This window comes from Photinus pyralis, unplaced genomic scaffold (genome assembly GCF_008802855.1).
Source record: "Photinus pyralis isolate 1611_PpyrPB1 unplaced genomic scaffold, Ppyr1.3 Ppyr1.4_LG3a, whole genome shotgun sequence".
NCBI classification, from domain to species: Eukaryota; Metazoa; Arthropoda; class Insecta; order Coleoptera; family Lampyridae; genus Photinus; species Photinus pyralis.
The window spans coordinates 2,169,107-2,190,247 of record NW_022170509.1 but is presented as its reverse complement, the minus strand read 5'-3'; the positions used below and the strand labels follow the sequence as shown (position 1 = coordinate 2,190,247).

The window sequence follows — 21,141 nt, the reverse complement described above, 5'->3', positions numbered from 1 at the left end:
AATGCTTACCAAATGGATTTTTCGCGATAATGGATTTCTCTGTTTCAAGAGGTTCGGATTCGCCCTCCTTGTTAACAGCTTTCACTCTAAATTTATATGGTTTGCCTTCTTGTAAGCCAGTTACTGTAGCTTCTGGTTCCGCGCTTCTAGCGCATGGAATCCATTGGCCAGTCAAGGGATCTAATTTCTCTACTTCATAGTAGTCAATTGGAGAACCGCCGTCATCCTCTGGTTTCTTCCATTTCAGTTTACAGCCATGTTTATGTACATCTGAGACTTCAAGCGGTCCTTTGGGTGTGGACGGTTTGCAAAGTATGTTAAGTTCAAGCTCGGCCGTATCTTCGCCAACTTCGTTCTTGGCAGTGATTGTGTACTTTCCACTTTGCGCCCGTTTGGCTTTGGGAATAAAGAATTTTGTCTTGTAATCGGAGTTATCGATGCGAATTTCATTTTCCTTTGTAATTTCTTTTCCGTCATAGAACCACTTTACTTCTGGCGGAGGTTCACCCCTGACATTTATGTCTAAGTTTATTACCAATCCAGATTTGACAGTGAGAGGCTTTAGATTCGTTCGGTCAATCAGAGGTTTCACTGAAACTCAAAAATGAGACTAAAATAAACGGATATTGACACTTACAGAAACGTGCTTTAGCGGTATGCCAATTTGTTTGTTCGGAAGGTTCAGATGGACCGGCCTTGTTAACGGCCCGTACCCTGAATTTGTACTGATTGCCCTCTTCCAACTTTGGAACGGTTGCATTGCACTGAGGACCTACTTCGACAGCTTTCACAAATTGACCTCCGAATTTATCCATGACTTCGACAATGTACCCCGTAATTGGAGCACCGCCATCGCGAATCGGTGGTTCCCACTTTAATTTCACGGAATTTTCGTTCCAATCAGTTATTTCTGGCAAGCCCGGTGGTGCTGAAACGTCGTATGGATTTTTAGCTAATATCGACATGTCTGTCTCCAAAGGTTCTGATTCTCCCTCTTCGTTAATAGCTTTAACTCGGAAGTTGTACTTTTTATTTGGATCTAATCCGGTAACATCGAGGTCTGTTTTGTCAGGATCTACAAAACCGGCCGGAACCCATCTTCCCGTTGTGGTATCTTGCTTTTCAACGGCATACCCGGTAATAGGCAAGCCTCCGTCGTCTTTTGGCTTATTCCACTTAATTTTGCAGCCTTCTTTATGCACATCGGACACTTCCAATGGACCTTCAGGTTTACCCGGTTTATCTAAAATGATTACCTCGACCGGAGCTTCGTCGAAACCTGACTCGTTTTCCGCTCTAATCGTATACGTGCCGGTGTTACTTCGTTTTGTGTTTGTAAGGGTTAACTTTGTGTTATAATCTTCGTTCTCTATTTTTGTGTTAGGACCTTCTTCTAAAGGTTTATGTGCAAAACTCCAGGTTATCTTCGGTGGTGGTTCACCCTTCACGTCTACGTCAAACTTAACTATTTGACCAGCGCGCACTTTGACTGTGTGCAGTTTGTCACGATTGATCAGAGGACGTACTGAAAGCATTAAATGAAATTGACTGTTGATGGTACTGACTTAAGCTTACAGTGTTTGTATTTGGCGACGTGCGCGTTGGTAGCGTCGGATGGTTGGCCAGGTCCCGCCTTGTTTACGGCTTTCACTCGGAACTGGTATGTGTTTCCTTCTTTGAGCCCAGGCACCATTGCTGATGTGCTTGGTGTCTACCATTTGGATTACAGAATAATAATCGACCGTAAAACTTATACTTACATCTGTAGTAAGAATTTCGTCCCAAGATGGAGAAAACTTTTCCTTCTTTTCAATCACGTAACCAGTAATTGGAGCGCCTCCGGTTTGCTTTGGAGCTTCCCATTGCAATTCGACACGGTCTACATCATAATCTACAATTTCTGGCGTTCCCGGTTTGCCAGGTATATCTAAAACGAGATTGGTCACTTAAGCAAGGGTAAAATGTGAACTCTAGTACCATATGGGTTCTTGGCAATGATTGAGCTTTCTGTCTCTAAAGGTTCAGATTCGCCTTCATCGTTGATTGCTTTTACTCTAAACTGATACTCGTGACCCTCTTGCAAACCCTTGACGTCCATTTCGGTATCCGCTGTTTTACCAACAGGCACCCAACGTCCTGTAGCTTTATCCAGCTTTTCAACGGCATATCCAGTTACTGGTTTTCCGCCATCGTCTTCTGGTTTTTCCCATTTTAATTTGCAACCATTCTTCGTTACATCCTCGACTTTAAGCGGTCCTTTCGGTTTACCCGGTACGGCTATTTAATGTGCGCTTTTTTTGTACAATTTCACACAGAGGGTGGCGATACTTACATAGTACAGTTACTTCCACCTCTGCTTCATCTTCACCGAACTCATTTACAGCTTTAATTTTATAAACTCCGGTATTTTTTCTAAGCGAATTCGATATATTTAGTTTGGTATTATAATCCACGTTAATGATTTCAATGTTATCCTTGGTTCTTATTTCGTTGTTCTTATGGAACCACGTAACCACCGGGGCAGGTTCACCTTTTATGTTAACATCATACTTTATCGGCTTTCCAGCGTGTACGGTAATTGGTTTCAAGTTGGTTCGATCAATCCTCGGTTTTACTGTAAATATAAAATTATGGTGACCTTTTTGCCTTTCGTAAGCTAGAGATATGGAGTTTTTAGATTACTTCTCTGCTGAATTTCGGCATTATATTACAATTGTATCTTTCGCGCCAGATATGCAATGGGACGATATAAATGAAATGTAGTGCCTTGTCTGCTCGAAAGACATACAAACCTAGATCAAAAAACAGTGAGATATACTTCCACTGAAACTTCATTTCAGCAAATACATCAAGATACTGTGAAGTTAAAAAAAGTGATAGCGTAGTTGCATGCTCAACTACGCATGAAAAACCAAAAAATCAAAGGCAAAAAACGCGTAAAAAGCAAAAGGAATAAATTGCGATATGAATCACGTGGACAACGATCAACCGTGTAGGTATAAACATGTAGATGAACTTGTTCCAGCGTTCGTATCAAACAATTTGCAAAGAATATAATCGGCAAATTAAAAAAGCGCATTTGTAACATACAAGCTCTGTGTTTGATGATCTGCATTTTAGATGCGTCCGATGGTGGAGATGGTCCAGCTTTGTTCACCGCAATAACTCTAAATTGATATTCCGCGTTTTCCTTAAGATCGTCGATACGGGCGTCCAGTTGATTTCCAGGCACTTCAGTTGCCTTTTCCCAGTCGGGCCTAAATCTGTCCTTTTTCTCGATAATGTATTTTTCAATTGGAGCTCCTCCGTCGCTAGCCGGCTTCTCCCATTTAAGGTTAACGCCGGTATTGTCATAATCAGTTATTTCCGGCGTTCCGGGCTTCAATGGCTCATCTATCACAATTATTAAACCCCTGCGTGAGGAATTGCGTTACGAACTTACCATACGGATTCTTGGCGATTGTTCCCGTTTCCGTTACGAGAGGGTCGGAATCACCCTCATTGTTACACGCGGATACGCGAAATTTGTACTCGGTACCTGGTATGAGTCCAGTTACCTCGAAAGATGGCTCGTCTTTATCACTTGCAGGTACACGACCAACCCGTATCCATTTACCGGAAGCGACATCCATTTTTTCAATTTCGTACTCTTTGACTGGACTTCCGCCATCATCCTCTGGCTTTTTCCACGACAACTTGCACTTTGTATTGGAAACATCCGATACTTCTAACGGGCCCTTCGGCGGGCTCGGTTTCGACAACACTGTGAGCTCTACAGTTTCCACGTCTTTCCCCGAAGCATTTTCCGCGATAATGGTATACTTTCCCGTATCCTTACGCTCGCAATTAGTCAAAGTGAAATCTGTGTGATAATCCACATTATCTATCTTAATACGTTCGCTATTGCTAAGAGGTACGTTGTCTCTCCAAACCCATTTAACAGTTGGTGGAGGTTCTCCTGTAATATCAACGGACCATTTGTGCGTACGTCCCGCTTTAATGGTAACAGCTTTAAATGTTTCACGATCAATCCTGGGTTTCACTGGAACACATTTTTAAGTAACAACCGCCACATCAACCAAATATACTTACGGTTCTTATATTTGCAAAGATGGCTGTCTGTTGGTTCGGAAGGTTCACTTTTGCCCGCTTTGTTGTGGGCGCGGACACGAAACTGGTATACGTTCTTCTCCTTTAGCCCTTCGATTTTGGCTTCCGGCACGCTGTCTTCCGTTTTAGCGACCTCCGTCCAATCGGGAGAGAATTTGTCCTTAATTTCAATGGTGTAGTGAGTAATTGGTCGACCACCATCACTAAGCGGTTTTTCCCACTTTAGCGTAACGCTCTTGTTATCGTAATCTATAATTTCTGGTTTACCAGGTTTCTGTGGCTCGTCGTAGGGATTTTTGGCGAGTATCGAATCATCTGTTTCCAGAGGCTCTGATTCGCCCTCCTTATTCTTAGCTTTGACTCTAAACTTGTACTTTTTATTTGGAGTTAATCCTTTGAACGTAAAACTATCCTCGTCAGCTCCCACTTCACCGGCGGGTATCCACCTTCCGGTATCCATGTCCATTTTTTCTAGTACGTAACCGGTCAGGTCGGTACCGCCAGTATCCTCCGGTTTCTTCCATTTCACCTTGACGTGATCAGAACGTACCTCTTCCACCACAAGCGGACCTTTAGGCGGTGTTGGCTTGTCAAGAACAATGACATCTGCTGACCTTTCGCAAGTGCCTGAACTATTTGTTAAGGTAAGGGTGTACTTTCCACTATCCCCACGTACAGCTTTACGGGTTGTAAGTACAGTGTTCTTTTCTCGATTTTCTATGGTAATTCTTTCCTCTGCATCTTGCTTCAACACAGTTTTGTCTCTTGTCCAAGTAACTTCAGGTTCTGGTTCACCTCCAAATCGAATATCGTACTTAATAATCTGTCCTTTCTTTACTATCAAATTGATTAGATCGTCACCAATAATAAACGGTTTGACAAATCTGCATTTTGCGATAATCGGTTTAGTTGGGTCGCTGGGCTCGCCCGGACCGGCTTTGTTAACTGCACGAACGCGGAATTCGTACTGGCTATTTTCCTTCAAACCGGGACACGTGGCCGATAATTTATCGGCAGGGACCTCGATTCCTTTCGCCCAGTCTTTGCCGAATTTCTCTTTGTACTCTACGACGTAGCTAGTAATTGGGGCACCTCCGTCGGAATCTGGTTTGTTCCACTTTAGATCAGCGTGATCTACATCCCAATCGGTTAATTCCACGTCTTTAGGTTTACTAGGTTCATCTAGAATCACGAAGACTCTTAATGACCGTTTAAGGGAAGATAAAACCAAAGCGAGAAGCGAGAAAGTCGATTTGAATAGCCATTGCGTATACTTAAAATATTACCTCGTCTGATTATCAGATACCTACCCCAAGGATCCTTTGCTAATACTGGGTTAGCAAACATAGCAGCTTCACTTGGTCCTAGTTTATTTACGGCGCGGATACGAAACTTGTATTGTTTCTTAGGAATTAAGCCCTCTACCTTGAAGTTTGTAGGTTCTTTAGCGGAGACTTTACCTACGTTATCCCAGCCAGCTACAAAGATAATAAAATTAAAATTTAAGATTTTTCGTAGTAAGTATAGGTACATTTTAAACTAAGGTCCTGCCTTTCCACCAAGTAATGAAGTAATGGAGCACCGCCATCGTCTTTTGGTGGTTTCCATGAGACTTGACAGTTGGTTTGGAATACATCAGTAACATTAACATCTTGAGGTGGAGAAGGAACATCTTGCATTGTGACCGTGACGTCTTTGACGTCTTCGCCTTGTCCATTTCCAATTTTAATTTGATAAGGTCCAGATTGATCTCGAGTTGGTTTTTTAACTTTAAATACGACTTTATCATCACTTACAACTACATCTACGTCTTTAAGAGGTAACGGTTTTCCGTCTTTGATCAATTTTGCTTCTACCGGAGTTTGTCTAGTACCATCGACTACAAAAAAAAGTCAAACTCATTTATAACTGTAATAATAGTTGCTTACTTTTAAATGGAACTTCAATGGCAAATGGCTTATCTATGGGGCCTTCAAAGGCACCGGCACAATCAATGACAGGTACAGTTTCTCCTTTCTTAACGGTTAACATCATGGACGACTGAAGTTTTCCTGATTCGCAGCTGATTTCGCCGTTATCGCCCATTTCCAGTTTATTAAACACCAATTGATGTTTACCGCCTCCTAAATTTTTTATTTCAACTCGATCAGATGGTTCTATGGGTTTGCCATTGAATTTCCAATCTGCGGGTGCCGTTTGGTCTTGAAGTTCAATATCTAAGACGAGTTTTTCGCGTTCAACAGCTTCAGTATCTTTCAATTTCTTGTTGAATCGATTCAGATAGTTAACTATCAACTCTGCCTCAGTTTTGTCCGCATTACTGACGCATTTGTACATTCCCGCATCTGTAACCTTCGCGTCCTTAATAACGAGTTTACGTTTACGTCCATCCTTTGAAATAACAACTCTTTTATCGGGTTTAATTTCTTCATCTCCCTTGTACCATTTAACATCACCTCCTGCGTCGTCGAGCTCACAGAGCATCGTTATATTGTCCTTTTCAACTTGTTGCTGATGTTTTAAAACTTTAACAAACTTGTACGGGTATTCTATGATTTTGACAGCCGTAACGGTTTTGTCTGATTGCTTTTCAATTTTGCACATATACTCTCCAGCGTCTTCGAGTACACAATCTTTTATATTCAATTTACACATTCCAGTCAAATCTTTTGTAATATCATGTCGACCTCCATCGATAATCTTTTGATTACCTTTAAACCAAGACACAGCGGCCATACTTGAGCTAACCTGACATTCTAAAAGTACTTCGTGTTTGGTGTATCCAGAATACGATTTCTTTAGTTGTTTTATAAATGTGTAGCATGGATCCGCCTCTTCGACTGTAAGAAAACCTGTTGAACTGACGCCACCTATTTCAATTGTATATTTCCCGGTATCTTCAACTTTAGGATTCCAGATGACAAGTTGATATATGTCTTTTTCGCATGTAAATTTGTACTTGGATCCAGGGAAAAGCTCCTGTGTAAATATGATGTTGAATGCAGGATAAAGGGCAAGGAGGAGTACTTACGTCTTTTCTAAAGCACCATTTCGGCTTGCAATTTCCTTTGGAAAATCCGGCCTCAAATGTCACCTTTTTGTCTTTTCCTTCTTTTGCGAATTGGTCAACCAGCGGTCGCAAGAATGCTTCTTGTTTCTATAAGTAAAGTTCTAGAATTAGATAATTCGTTGCTGGTAATAAAGGATCAAAAAATGGTATCGACGTTGGTTGTAAAAATTGTCGCCTCCGCCTTAAAAATCGGCCTGAAAGGGCTATAATTCGAAAAAAGTACAAAATGCAAAATTAAAAAAAGTGTATAGTTGTAGTTGCGCTCGCGGCGCATGTTTTATATTAAGCATGCATCGTGGGTACACGAAGGTAAAATGCAAGACAACATCAAAGTTGGATCATTCTGGTTGTACAAAAGCGAGTATAGGTTGCTAACGCTGGAAAAATCGACTAATAATCATATTAAAATCGATTTTCCCGTATTTAAAACAAATGTGTGTAGTATTGAAAGGTATCAGGTTAAGTGAACGTGCAACGGGTTGACATATATACAGAAGATTCATTCTGTACTCCAACCTCCTTTCTCTCAAAATGGTGTAATACTGGCCAGTCGGGAATTAATTCAGCCAAGGATGGCCTTCGTGAAGAAACTGGTGTCTATAAAGAGAAACTAAAACTCAGATTCTATATATACCTACAACGATGTCAAAAAGAACAACACAAAACGAGAGTTTGATGTTGATATTGTGTTCAAAAATATACAAATCAAATGCTGTAATTAAAAGTATTTATAACAAAAAATAGGGTAGTTTTGAGAAAAAGTTACCTTTTCAACTTTCTTTAGTTGCGGCATCGGTTTTTCGACTTCTTTCAGGTCTCCCCAATCTGGATCCTCTTTATCTTGGGCCCACTTGGCGTATTTTCTCTTTTTTAGTAAAGCGCGGAAGTCCATGCCGCTTGAATCTAAAGAAAATATATATGTATTAACGACGGTGGCAAAAATAGTTTCCGTTAAAGTCTGGTTTACTTAGAAGGGATGGAACCTGGTAAAGACAAATACCTACATTAATTCTAGGCAGATATTAGATAATGGAGTATAGGGAAGGGAAAAGCATGGTTTTCACATACTGGAAACGTTTTGGGGGGGAGGGGCACCGTGAATTTTGATATTATCAGTGGCAGACCTGGTCGCTCTAGGCCTGATTAAAAATAATAAAATCGTAAATCATTGAACAAGCCGTTCCGTCATTTTTGGATAACAAATTAAACGAGGTTGATTAATTGATTCATTGGTGTCGGTAGTTTTGGCATTTGCCAATAGAAATTTTTGGCTTTATTGACAAATTCAAAAGTTACGTACTTGGGACGGCATTTTAAGGAAAATGATTGCATTTTTTTAAATAAAATCTGATCTAAATTTTATATTGGGCCATTTTTCAAATCCGACCTATGCGACACTTTAATACAAAAAATTGGGACCACTCTACATACTACATCACCTTTTACAAATCTGCAAATGATAGCAGGTCTATCAAAACTTGGTTCCCTAAGCTATTACCGATAAAAGTATTTCAACCCTGTTTCCAAGGCGGAAGTTGTAGCTGCTCGCCGGCATGGGGGTGGTCGTATTTGCTCCTCCTATTGTTTATCCTATTGTTTAAAACTGCAAACCTTACCATTCACCCTTACAGATGTTACATTAAAGCTGTACGGAGATACGGTGGTTTATTACCAACCGCGAACAAGCTGGTTGGTAGCAAAATTTCCTAAATTAAAAGCGTTGGAAGGAGAGTCCCACAGGGCTCAATTTTAGGTCCTCTCCTGAGTATTATGTACAAGACCTTTAGGTATGCTGGGACATGTTACATTTAATCATGTCAAAACTGATGTTCTACCTGGTACTCTAACGAGTTGTTGATAGTAGGTAATGAACTTCCAGTTTTACAGAACTCTAGGCTACAAATGATAAATCGAGAAGAATATAGTGCTAAAATTTTGATCTGAAAAAGACCCCGTTGGATACCAATTTGAAGATATTTAAGAGATTTTAGTATCTAAAGCATACCATTTTTAAGTCCGTAGGAGAATTCATTGTGGAGTAATTTTGAATTGTAAGGATTTCGAGATAATTGTATTTTTTGACCCTGACGGGAGAGGACCCTGCGTGTTAGTTTAGGAAATCATCTCTGGACGTAATTCCTTTTCTAGTTACTTTTACTCATTCCAAATTAAAAACTCTATGTCATACAATAGTGCATAGTGTCAAACTAGTTACTACTTAATTCAATTGAAATCACTTGCAAGTAAAGTGGTTGACAGGGTCGCCCCAACAAAAAATTACAATTGCTGAATTGACCCAAAAATGTACATAATACGCGAACGGTAAGATTTAAATTTTAACTATGCATTCATAAGGCAAAGCTAAAATTACAATATCCGCCCGGAACCATGGCCCGGAACCATGGCCTTCTTCTGGCTTACAACCAGGGGTTGGAACCGAAACCGAAAAAGACCGTACCGGAACCGATTGCATTCATAAGCCCCTCATTTGTACTGGATACTGTAATTATTAGTGCCAAAGAACCGGTATTTTTCAGTTTTGAGGGAAATTTATATTGTTGCTCTTAAAATTTGGTTCAAAAGTATCGGGTGTCAAGACTTTTTTTAGATTTAACATTAGTGGATACTGGATATTATTATTAACGATAATATATTATTATTTTATAAGATGGGTGGGGTTAAACGTAATCCTGACTCATGATCATTTTATGGATGACAACAAAAAGTTAGTGTCCAAGTGTAAACTTTGCCATGCTGCGATTCGGGTAACCTTGTTTAGTATTAAGGTGTCACTTTCAAAATTTTGCCATCAGGGATGACCTCGCAATCAACCTAATTTTCTAGAGCAGAGGAAGAGTATTTTAGAGTTAGCTCATGAACTCGCGTGAGGGTGAATAAATTTTTAAAAAATGTAGTTTATTTTTTTGGCCACGAATATGGGACCAAATATTTTGAATGGTTCAACAGTAGGTACATCTAAGGATCTTACCTGATACGTATAGATTCATTTCGGCAGAGTCGGAGCCATGTACATTAGAAACGACGATCCTATAAGGCCCTTCATCATTGGCCTTACTTTTTCGTATAATAAGGGTGATCGTGTTCGTTTCGCCATCTGTAAGAAACTTAAATCTTCCTCCCTCGATGATTTCAGTAACTCCCTTGTAAAACTTGAACGTGGGAACCGGATTACCTTCAACTTCCACAGTGATGTAAGCAGATTCACCTGTAGGTCAACGTTGAGGAAGATTTCGACATTTCTCTTAGATTACCTTCAACGGATGAAATACTTTCCATAAAATCGACAATAACTGGAGGCCCTCCATCTCCTACGAGCCTCAAGGGGGTCGAAGGTTTTTCCTCCATTTCGGACATACTTGGTCGTCTAACGTCAGAACTTTTACGCCTCTGTGATATGAACGTAAGTTAACAGAGTTGAATACATAAAAGTAGTAACGTAAATGAAATTGAGCTACGGTTAGTAAAAGGATTAAAGAAATTTGGCATACACGGTAGAAATATTTAAGATCAACATAAATTGTGAACACAGTTACACGTACGAGTCCTGAGTCATAACAGTTTGGTGTTGGTAAATCTATGTCTTGCAAATGGCAGTATTACTAGTATAATTATAAATTAATTTAATCATAAATTTCAACGCAATGTTGAATCGTTACCAAAAGCTTTAAAATGACAATTATATAACATCATTAAAACCAAATGTCGCAATTAATTTGGACCACGGTTTTTGTACAGAGCTACTGAATCAGATAAAGGGGATTCTCCCATTTGAAGACGCTTTGGCAAGACCCGAATTTTATGGTTAACTATTCTTAATTTTGAAATAAATAATAATTACGTAACGTAAGAAATTAGGGATATTTATAAATTAATATTATGTGTACGTGCACTTAAAAATTCTTGAAGTTATGCCCGAAAGTCGTACACAAAATTCAAAATTAGATCGATTTATGTGTTTTTCAGAGATTTTTTTGCCAATTTTTGAAATTAAATATTTCTACAGAACGAAATCATCTTGTAGGAAAAGTGTGAAGCAATAGGCGTTAGATAAGCTGGTAGCGTGACACAGAATTATCAGTGGGTAGGTCAAACGCGATTTAAATGTGTAAAAACACACTAGGTACGATTAAGAATGGACGTTAAGACATTGCATTTCTATTCTATTTAGGGACTCATTGTCACTATTCTAATATTTAAAGGACAAGTCTCTTGTACATATAGTACGTTCTAGTCATCTCGACGATATACAAAAAAACCAACTCTTTTTTGAAAATTCTTCACTGCCTTTTTGGATCTACAGCCCAAAGAAGTTGGCATTTCTATCTATCGGTTTGGATATCAGGAAACGTGCTATATGTATTCGTTAGATACAAACATATATGTTTTAATCACAGTGCCTCTGCTATTCTACTATTGATCCCTGCTAACCTGTTTATCTGAGCTATGCTGCAATTCTCCTGGTCGCAGGCCTTTTAGCTTTAATATCAAAATACAATGTAAATAAGTGACAAAAGCTATGTTTTTTTTATATCTACTCTACACAAGTTTATCGAAATAGGGGCATAAGAGATCTGTGCCGTGTCCAAAGCTGCATTGCCATCTGTGGCTGTGAGCTCAAACTGTGTTAAATGATTAATGCTTTTCTTGACTTTTACGTGACTAATTCACAAAGGTTTACATTTAAGCAACTGACAGAATTTTGAACAGAACTGTTACTTAATTTGCACCCTTCGTGATAACACAATTCAAGCGTCACATTTTAAAAACGCTCTACCAACTGAAATTTAAATTAGGTAATTAAGAGATGCAAGGCGAAGTCACGATAGCTGAAATCATCAGTGTTACCTTTTTATCCTCCAACATCTCTCCTGGGCGTAGCTTCCTGGTATCCTATTACAAATTGTCTTTATACATAGGTACAAAAATTATTTACTTTCACGCATCGTCACATCACATACACATAGTTATTAACAAAAACATGATATTCACCTCATCTGCGATAATAATGCTGGTCCTACGTCCTGATTCCTCTGGAGGGATCAACGATCCACGCCGGCCATGAGGCGATGATGCCGCTAATGAAGTCTTACGAGGCTCAGGTTGAGGACTTTTTTCCTTGCTTATCTCTATTATAGGCGCTTCCACAATCTTCGGAGTTTCGATGGGTTTTTTAATTTCGGGCACATCGGCTTTTTGAGCAACCTGGGTTTTAGTGTCGGTTACTTTCTTTACTTCGGGTACAGACGGCTTGTCCTAAAGTATCAAAAGTGTGACTTGATGATACACCAACACCACACGCAAATTTGCCGACAAAATACTTGGAGTGAACTAAGCGATGAAAAGCGTTACCTCGCGCGGGGATTTTATATTAATCTACGTCAACCAAAATAAACGTCCCTTCTGTCATGAGTTATTATAAGCCCAGATTATATCAACGAATAAGCATTAGGGTGCCAAGATTACACATATAAAATTAATTATTGTACATTCCTGGCTAATGTGCCGTAGCCGATCTTACCTTAGTAAGTTTAGTTTTTTCACGAGGATCTGATGGATTAAAGTCTGAACGCTCGTACGTTTCTAGAACTGCCCTTTCATAATCGGGGATGTTTTCCCAATCTTCGTACGACGCTTGTTGCTTTTCTACACCCCTTTGTGTAACGTCCATCGTACCTCGTTTTTCGGGTACTTTCTAACAAAATACATTGGTGTTTTATTAGACATGTCTCGGAAGTTAAACAGACTTAGAAGGTAGGTAAGTACGAATGCAATTTGAAATAATAAATCAGTATTTTTAGAAGAAAGTACAGATAGAGAGAAGTATGGACAGACACTGAAATTTCGTAATTATATATAGTAGATAAGATAGATCAGATGGAGAAGAGAAGATAGAGAAACACTGTTGCAGTTAGTGTTATCCATAGATGTTACCTTTAATTCAACTTCTTCTAAATTAACCTTCTGTACATTTTTTGCCTCTCGTACAACAGGCTTTAATTGTATACCAATGAAGGAAGCCGCTTTTGGTTGAGAGGGCGTGTTCTGAATAATATGTGTTACATTGGAACTGTGTAATGTGCATTTCTAGACAATTAATATTATTAATTTACTCACCTTTAACTTTGTTGCGGTCAGCTTGTCTTTGGCGCTATCCTGAATCCGATGAATGATGACAGATGCAATGGAAGAAAATGAAAAACAAGAAATTAGTCCTTTCGAAATCGTTTGGATTACAACGAAATTGGATTTTTTCAATTTTGACAGGTTTGCGTTAATAACAATGTGAATGTTTCATATTGTTAAGTGTTTGTATGGTGCATTAGAAATAAAGTGTAACTACCTGGTCCGGAACAGTTTTCTTTAACATGCTTTTGTCAGGAACGACAATTTCGGGTGCCTTCAAAGCCGATTTTTTCTCCACCATATTCTCAACCGGCTTTAGTTCCTTCTTTAATTCTGACGCCTTTGGTTTTACTAGCAGATCGTCCTTCTTTTGTTCGATTTTTTTTGCTTCGGTCGGTTTTACATCAGATCCTGGTTTCGGTTTCACAGGCACTGCCTCTACTGGTTTGACTTCTTCTTTTTTGCTTTCCAGTTTAGACTTCGGAGTAGGTTCACTTACAGTCTTCTGTTCCTCTGTTTTGCTTTCGGGTTTGGGTTTGGATGGTGCTACTTCTGCTGGCTTGATTTCCTCTTTTTTACTTTCCAGTTTGGGCTTCAGAGACGCTTCATCCACCACTTTCGTTTCCTCTTTTTTTATTTCTGACTTGGCTTTGGGAGGTGTCACATCTACGGGCTTCGTTTCCTCTTTTTTAGTTTCAAGTTTGGGCTTCGGAGACGCTTCATCTACTACTTTCGTTTCCTCTTTCTTAATTCCCAGCTTGGATTTGGGAGGTGCCACATCTACGGGCTTCGTTTCTTCCACTTTTTTGCTCTCTGGTTGGGGTTTGGGCGCTTCTGTCACCTTTTTGGACTCTAGTTTAGTTGCTTTTGTGTCCAGCGGAGGTTCTTTTGGTTCTTCTTTCTTTAATATCGATTTTGTGGTATCCAATTGCTCTACTTTTTTTGTCTCGGTTACTTTTGTAGTATCTTTGGGCTTAATCTCATTCTGTTTAGGCTTTTCTTGATCCACCGGCTTCTTTTGTGTAATCTGGTCTATGTTATTTGTTGTTTGTTGCTATATATGTAAAGAATGTGTTTCATGAGTTGAGGTTGAAACAAATTGTATGTAAATGGCATTGTTAGTTAGAACTTACCACGTCTTTGGCAGGTTTGGTTGGTGTGACATCTTTTTTCTGTAAGAATTTGTCTGATTAATGTCAATCATTGTATATAAGTCGTTAATTGTACAAACGTACACTCATATGTACTCGTACCCACCTTTTCAACTTCCTCATTTGCGTAACTTTTCTTCGTCTCTGTTTTGGTCTCTTCTTGTTGCTAATATCAAACATAAATTATACAAATAACAGGACGTACACCTTACAACATACCTTCTGGAATGATGATCGTCGTGTTGTTTTATTATCACCATCTTGCGCTACCTATAAGAGTTGTCGCTAAGTTTTTTGCTTAGTTATGATTTAATGTTATTACCGTTTCCTGCACCTTAATCACGGAACTCCTGCGAGACTCTGATTTTTCTTCAACCTAATTTTATTGACAATAAACATTTATTTCACAGTTTACAGGGCACAACCTACCTTTTGAATTGAACTCTTCCTTTCAACTTTTTGATCGGCAGGTTTGGACAGGACATCCTATAAGTAACGTACAACGTAACAATGACATTGACAATTAGGTACAAAGGACTACCTACCTTTTCTTTTTCCGGAGTTTTGACTGCGGGTTTCTTTTTGTCAACATCGTTCATTTTTTTAGCGTCATCCTTTACAGAAACAGAATCACAGATACAATCACGTAACATAAAACATGTTTTACCTCTACGAAAACTTCTTTTTTCTCTTCTTTGATTTCAATTTTCTTTTCCACTTTAACCTTTGGTTCTTCCTTCTTTTCTTCTTTTGGTGGTTCCTTCTTTTCCACCTCTTGCTTTTTCTTCTCTACGGTCACTTCTTTCTTTTCCTCCTTCTTCTCTGCTTTCTTTTCTTCCTTCTTCTCTACCTTCTTTTCCTCTTTCTTTTCTTCCTTCTTTTCCTCCTTCTTCTCTACCTTCTTTTCTTCCTTTTTTTCCTCTTTCTTTTCTTCCTTCTTTTCATCTTTCTTTTTCTCTTCCTCCTACCAAAAACACAAAACAATAAACGTTAATAGTCAACTTTTTGTGGTGCCTAATTAAATAAGTGACTTGTATGTAGTATTATAGGTACAGAGTAAGTATATTTTACCTTAACAGTTTCTTCTGGAATTATTTCTTCCTCTTCCTCTTCTTCTTCCTCCTCATCTGTTTCATCCTTGTGAATATAGGTGTTTGTTTATTATATGATGTGTTATGAATATTTGTATAAAACACATGTGAATCAAAATGAATTCTTACCTCTTCCTTTTGCTTTTCTTTAACAGTAAGTGTTGCGCTGGATTCGTCTTCGCCAAATTCGTTCTTCATGACGACTTTGTAGGTTGCTGAGTGTGATAATTTGCACCGACTGATACTGAGACGTGCGCTGGATCCGTCGAATACCATTTTCGTATCCGCGGATTCCTTGATGACGGTAGAATTCTTATACCACACCACCGTTACAGTTTTATCAATAATTTTAAGACTAGATATGAAGTCTACCGTCTTTCCTTCTTCGGTCGTCTAAAATATATCGATCAATCGCAAACCAAGTTCTGAAATTAAGACTTACAATGTTAGTAAGTTTTGTTATTTTGGGTTTCTCTCCTTTAGGTTTTTCTTCGGGGGGAAATTCTGTTACTTCGACACTTTGTGAGGTAGCTTCTCCCTTTTCATTTCGAGCCATCAATTTATATAAACCCTTGTCTTCTTTGACAACTTCGTTTATTTCCAGTTTGACATTAAATTCGCCCTACAAAATTGCATTAGTGACTGTTTATGTTGCGGCGTGCGCTTACATCTTTGACCTGTTCAATATGAACTGTACGCCTGGTGTCTTCCTGAACGACGTTATCTTCTTTGTACCATGTACATTGGGGTTTAAATTTACTTTGTACTTTACATTCCACGATAACGGTGCGTTTCTTGACAATTTTAATGACTTTTGGTTTTTCTTTGATGACTGGGATAATTTCAATGTTTAGGGTGAGATTTGCGTTGAGCTCTCCCAGAGTGTTCTTAATGTTGCACTTGTAAAGGCCCGAGTCTTCCAGATCTGGATCTTTCAGCTCTAATTTGATGTAATATATTTCCTCTTCGAGTTTCTCGACGCTGATTTTGATTTTACTTGATTCAGTAACGACTTTCCCTTCCCGATACCAGGTAATCGTGGGGCTGGGATCTGCGCGGACCTGTACTCATACACTTAGAGAAAATTTGTATAAGTTGGCCCTTTACCTTGCAATCCATTATGACAAGTTTTCCAGACTGGTGTGAGGTTATTCGTGGTTTTTCTACAAATGTGGGACCTTCACCTTCCGGTTCCGGTTCGGCTTCAATGTTTAAGTTGAGATTAGCGTTACTTTCTCCGTATTCATTTTTAACATGGCACCTGTATGTGCCACCGTCTGGAGCTGCAGGGTCCTGAAATTTGAAACCATGGGATTCCAAGTACTCGAACTGTTGACAAATACCTTAATCTCTAGGCTTAATTCGTAGATGTCTTCCGACACGTCGACGATGGTGATGGTGATTTTCGAAGATTCTGTGACGATCGATGTTCCTCGAAACCATGTGACCTGGGGTTTGGGTTTTGCCTTACATTTACATTTCATTGTAATTAGGGTTCCACTTTCGTTCGGTATGATTTTAGGTTTTTCGATGAATGATGGTGCAAAACCAGCGGCATTGTCACCACCTGTAAAGTAACACATGTGAGCGTTTGACTTGAGACTGGCACTTCGGGGTGTTTACGGCCATGCTCATGCAAACGGGGCTACGAAGTGTAACAGACATCGACAAGTGTTGACAAGGCTGAAACATATCTCAGACATATTTACAACACGGGTATTCAGCAGAGAAGTTGTACAAAACTCCGTAATTTACGGAGCATACCTTGGAAGTTAAGCGATATATTCGCATTACTTTCACCATAAATATTGAACGCATTACATTGATAATTCCCACCATCGTCTAAGGAAGGTTGAGAAATTTCTAATGTGAGCAAGTACGTGTCTTTTGCCGTAGCTTTCCGTGACATACGTACTCGCTTGTTATCTGTAATGACCTTATTCCCTTGAAACCAGGTAATGTCTGGTGCAGGATATGCTTCCAGCATACACTGCATTATGAGAGTATCGCCTTTCTGGTGAATTGTGGGTTTCTTCGGGAAACGTGGTGCTTTTCCCTCAGGAATTCTGTGGAATAGAGCACTATATGTGAGGTTTGCAATATAAACCGCTTATCTTACTTAGGCTTCCCAGTGCCTTCGAAGTTAAGATTTATGGTGGCCGTTTCTGTGCCGTATTTGTTTTTAACAACAGCTCGGTAATCTCCCTTATCAGAAACATTAACCTCATTAATATCTAAGCGTGCTAAAAAATAGAGTATCTCATCGATGTCCATCGATGTCGCAAAACGCCCTCCTTCGGTAATTTCCTTCGTTCCATGGAACCTACGTACCACCATAGAGATTCTGCTCTGTTTCTTAGCCAGAATGAGTATACGTACCAGGAGAGTTCTGGCTTCGGGTCACCCACACAACGGCATTCGAACGTGATCTTGCCGCCGTCTTCGGTTTGTCGGATGACGGGACGCTCCGTGAAAGTTGGTTTGTAGCCTGTTTCGGGTACTGGTGCTTCATCGCCTATGCAGAAATTCTCCTAAACTGGCTATCAGGCTACTGGACAGCCAGCAACACTCGCGCAACTAACAATGTTCGTCATCGAATAAGCTCAGCTTTTAATATCGCCCTAACTGTGTTAAAATTACAGTGCTGAAATAAATGTGTCACATTTGCAAGAACATGGCCTTCGAAAAGTCAGGGAGTATCATGTCGAGTAAGATTGTCTGTAACTTCTTAGTAACAAGAAACAAAAGTTCGCTAAAAATATAACGCAATCCAATTATCAGCTTGTCAATAACAAAATGCAATGCAAAATTTAGGCGAGATACTGGATTGCAGGGTACTGAGTACTTCTGTATCTAATCTAAGCTTTTCAGCTAGTAAAAAAGATCACACAGCACGTCTTTGTCAAAGGCACTGTACACGGATTAATATTGGAAATGTTAAAAAACTTGCGGATTAAAAGCTGAGCTGAGATTAAGCGCAGTTAGTCCATTGTAACTGTGCACGAGTGCTGACATTTGTCCCATTACAGTTGCTATGGTGCTCAAGTATAAAATTGATCGTGTATTTAAGATGAAGTAAAAACAAGTGTTCTGAATACAACGTATTATATTTGCAACTGATGAGTGAGTACAGTGTAATCGGTAATGTGCAAGACTTGAGCAGATGCATCCGTGGAGCAAAAGCACCTATACTAAAGTTGTGCTGCCACACAAATGCAGTTAAAAGCTGAAAACTGAAAGCTTATAGCCATACAACACAAAGAAAGTTAGATAAGCTTAATCTTTCAGTTTCAGTTATTGAGAGAGAAGTGAAAGCTACCATGGGACCTCCTCCGAATTTTACTATTGAACTTATACGCCCAACGTTATAAATTAATCGATGGAGATCTTTTTGCCAATACAGAATAGGTGAAAAAGCGTCAAAAGGAGAGACAAACATTAAGACATCAAAAACTTACTGTCAAAATTAAGACTGATGGTTGCATTACTCTCTCCTAATTCGTTCTTTGCAGTGACTTTGTATTTTCCGGCATCCTCAACGGTAACGTTTTTAATTTCAAGCGTTGCAAAGTACGAATGTCCATCTTTATCTATTTTCAACTGAAATTCAATTAACCAACATTAATCAATCTCATTTGTTATTAGGGACATATACATATGTTAATGGATCCTTTTAATTCCACTGCCCAGTTGTGTATATAGTGGATTTTAGGTAATGTTAGGGGCCATAACGTATTTTCAAAATTACACTGTTTTTTCGTATTTTGAAAGTACAAATGATGGTTATCGGGGGTATATTTAGAAGTAGAGAGTTACGGTACCTTATGACGTGGTGATTCGGCAACGAGATTAGTATTATGAAACCAGGTCACGACGGGTCGGGGATCTGCCTGAATGCGACATTCAAACAACAACCTCTTCCCATCTTCCTCTTGTCGAATGGATGGTTTTTTTGCAAAAGTTGGGGCAAGACCATCTATTTGTCTGTTCAAAAATTGAAGCGTCAATTCAATATTAATGGAAACGAGGGTTTCTAAACCAACACAAAAAAAACTTACTTTTCACGCGGTTCGTCCATAGCTGAAACAATAAGTTACAGGAATAAAGATCTATGGACCGTCATTTAACATGCAACTTACGGCTAAAATTCAAATTAATTGACGCCGCCACTTCACCCATCTTGTTTTTGGCTTTGACCTTGTAAAGGCCCGCGTCTGTTTCGATAACATCGTCTAGTTCCAGTACCACCAAGAATTTGTTGCTGCCCACAGATTGTATCCTGAACACTGTCCGAGAGTCCTCTGTAAGCAGCTCGTCGCTTCGAAACCATTGGATATCAGGCTTTGGTGATGATAACAGTTGACATTCAAATATAAGTTTATTGCCATCGTCTTCTTGTCGAAGCTGAGGCTTTTGTGTAAAACTGGGAGCAAAATCTTCTGCCACCCCCATGATTTAAGCGTTTTCAACTCGGTATCATCGACGTTAACTCGGCCCTACAAATATTTACAATTGTTCATGTGGTCCAATTTAAAAGACACCTTAATTTGAACAGAAAGGCCGTAGAATTATTGACATAATTTTGAAGGTCGATTTTCGCTCGCCGCGGAAAGTGTGCTGAGATAAAATTACCTCTAAAATGAATCACCTTTTCGGCCTGGTCACTAACAGCCAAGAAATATTTTTGAGCTATTACGTTCGCAAGCGAAAACTATTATTAAATCGAGTTGTATTAAAAACCTTCAGGTGCCTTTCAGCAAAAATTGGATGTATATATATCCTTTGATTATCCTTATTGGAACTACACTAAATTATCAATCACATCAACACTGATGCACACAAGTGGTCGTCCTTTGAAAGTGATCCCCGAACTTACTTCTGCAGAGGGAAGAAAAAGCACTACCACTTCACTGTACACTTTTTTTCGAAATTCGCGTGTACACCACAGTGGCCGTCCCGTCACACAGGCACGCCGTCGAGTCGTTCGTGCTATCCTAGAGGTTGCTTGGTCAATCCCTAAAGCAATGACTAAAGAAATTTAATGTACACCCCAAATCTAAATCAGACCGTAACTTGCCCCTCCAAAAATCGAGTACCCCACTCTTTTTGTTCCTTCGCGGGCGCGACGCTTTAACAAAATGCCGCCACCAACGCTCATATAATTTGTTGCTCATCGATAATGACTAATAGAAATGTGACATATTATTATTTCCTTGCAGATCGTTGCATTCTTGGCAAAATGCACGACCCGAATCATTGTTTTTTATTTTGGACCTAGCAAACATTCCACGCGCTGATTCAAAGCGTTGCAGATATTTAGGCCAAGTTCGGTTTTCACAAGAAAATCTATTTATACGAATGTTACCACTTAACAAATCATAGGAATACTTTGACAAAACGAAACACTAGTGACCCAATTCTGCCTTTTTGGTTTTAGGTGTTCCTGCACTTGAGTCAAATTCTAAAACGGTTATTTATTGCTGTATGTGGGTAGGAATAAGTGTTGCGTTCCCGTGTTGACAGATTAGGTGCAGGCCAGAGTATCGAATTAAGAAAAACATTGCCGAGACAAGTG

General features: G+C 39.3%; 1 protein-coding gene across 11 annotated transcripts in view; it reads right to left on the bottom strand.

The window, feature by feature from the left end:
* The window catches only part of LOC116165857 (twitchin), a 49,360-nt gene extending 28,758 nt beyond the window's left edge, over nt 1-20,602 (bottom strand). For 2 of the 11 annotated variants that reach the window (XM_031480566.1, XM_031480569.1), the window contains exons 1-42: nt 20,443-20,602; nt 19,706-20,062; nt 19,625-19,646; nt 19,388-19,550; nt 19,025-19,166; nt 17,946-18,081; nt 17,686-17,889; nt 17,331-17,632; nt 16,910-17,133; nt 16,674-16,859; nt 16,235-16,627; nt 16,009-16,188; nt 15,696-15,959; nt 15,143-15,439; nt 15,021-15,089; nt 14,905-14,961; nt 14,798-14,851; nt 14,695-14,745; nt 14,582-14,641; nt 14,458-14,496; nt 13,542-14,378; nt 13,316-13,354; nt 13,133-13,243; nt 12,720-12,893; nt 12,191-12,454; nt 12,047-12,091; nt 10,453-10,588; nt 10,170-10,406; nt 7,947-8,083; nt 7,142-7,267; nt 6,039-7,089; nt 5,642-5,989; nt 5,421-5,588; nt 4,093-5,292; nt 3,443-4,042; nt 3,091-3,393; nt 2,333-2,614; nt 1,978-2,277; nt 1,761-1,927; nt 1,576-1,711; nt 638-1,525; nt 10-591 (exon numbers count right to left, since the gene is read on the bottom strand). In XM_031480566.1, the coding sequence (XP_031336426.1) occupies nt 10-591; nt 638-1,525; nt 1,576-1,711; nt 1,761-1,927; nt 1,978-2,277; nt 2,333-2,614; nt 3,091-3,393; nt 3,443-4,042; nt 4,093-5,292; nt 5,421-5,588; nt 5,642-5,989; nt 6,039-7,089; nt 7,142-7,267; nt 7,947-8,083; nt 10,170-10,406; nt 10,453-10,588; nt 12,047-12,091; nt 12,191-12,454; nt 12,720-12,893; nt 13,133-13,243; nt 13,316-13,354; nt 13,542-14,378; nt 14,458-14,496; nt 14,582-14,641; nt 14,695-14,745; nt 14,798-14,851; nt 14,905-14,961; nt 15,021-15,089; nt 15,143-15,439; nt 15,696-15,959; nt 16,009-16,188; nt 16,235-16,627; nt 16,674-16,859; nt 16,910-17,133; nt 17,331-17,632; nt 17,686-17,889; nt 17,946-18,081; nt 19,025-19,166; nt 19,388-19,550; nt 19,625-19,646; nt 19,706-20,018 (11,287 nt within the window). In that variant the 5' untranslated portion in view covers nt 20,019-20,062; nt 20,443-20,602. Of the gene's footprint in view, nt 1-9; nt 592-637; nt 1,526-1,575; nt 1,712-1,760; nt 1,928-1,977; nt 2,278-2,332; nt 2,615-3,090; nt 3,394-3,442; nt 4,043-4,092; nt 5,293-5,420; nt 5,589-5,641; nt 5,990-6,038; nt 7,090-7,141; nt 7,268-7,696; nt 7,778-7,946; nt 8,084-10,169; nt 10,407-10,452; nt 10,589-11,629; nt 11,678-12,046; nt 12,092-12,190; nt 12,455-12,719; nt 12,894-13,132; nt 13,244-13,315; nt 13,355-13,541; nt 14,379-14,457; nt 14,497-14,581; nt 14,642-14,694; nt 14,746-14,797; nt 14,852-14,904; nt 14,962-15,020; nt 15,090-15,142; nt 15,440-15,695; nt 15,960-16,008; nt 16,189-16,234; nt 16,628-16,673; nt 16,860-16,909; nt 17,134-17,330; nt 17,633-17,685; nt 17,890-17,945; nt 18,082-19,024; nt 19,167-19,387; nt 19,551-19,624; nt 19,647-19,705; nt 20,063-20,442 lie in introns of all 11 variants that reach the window. The other 9 variants (XM_031480565.1, XM_031480568.1, XM_031480564.1 and 6 more) reach the window with 8 other exon arrangements.
* Nucleotides 20,603-21,141: the final 539 nt, after the last annotated feature.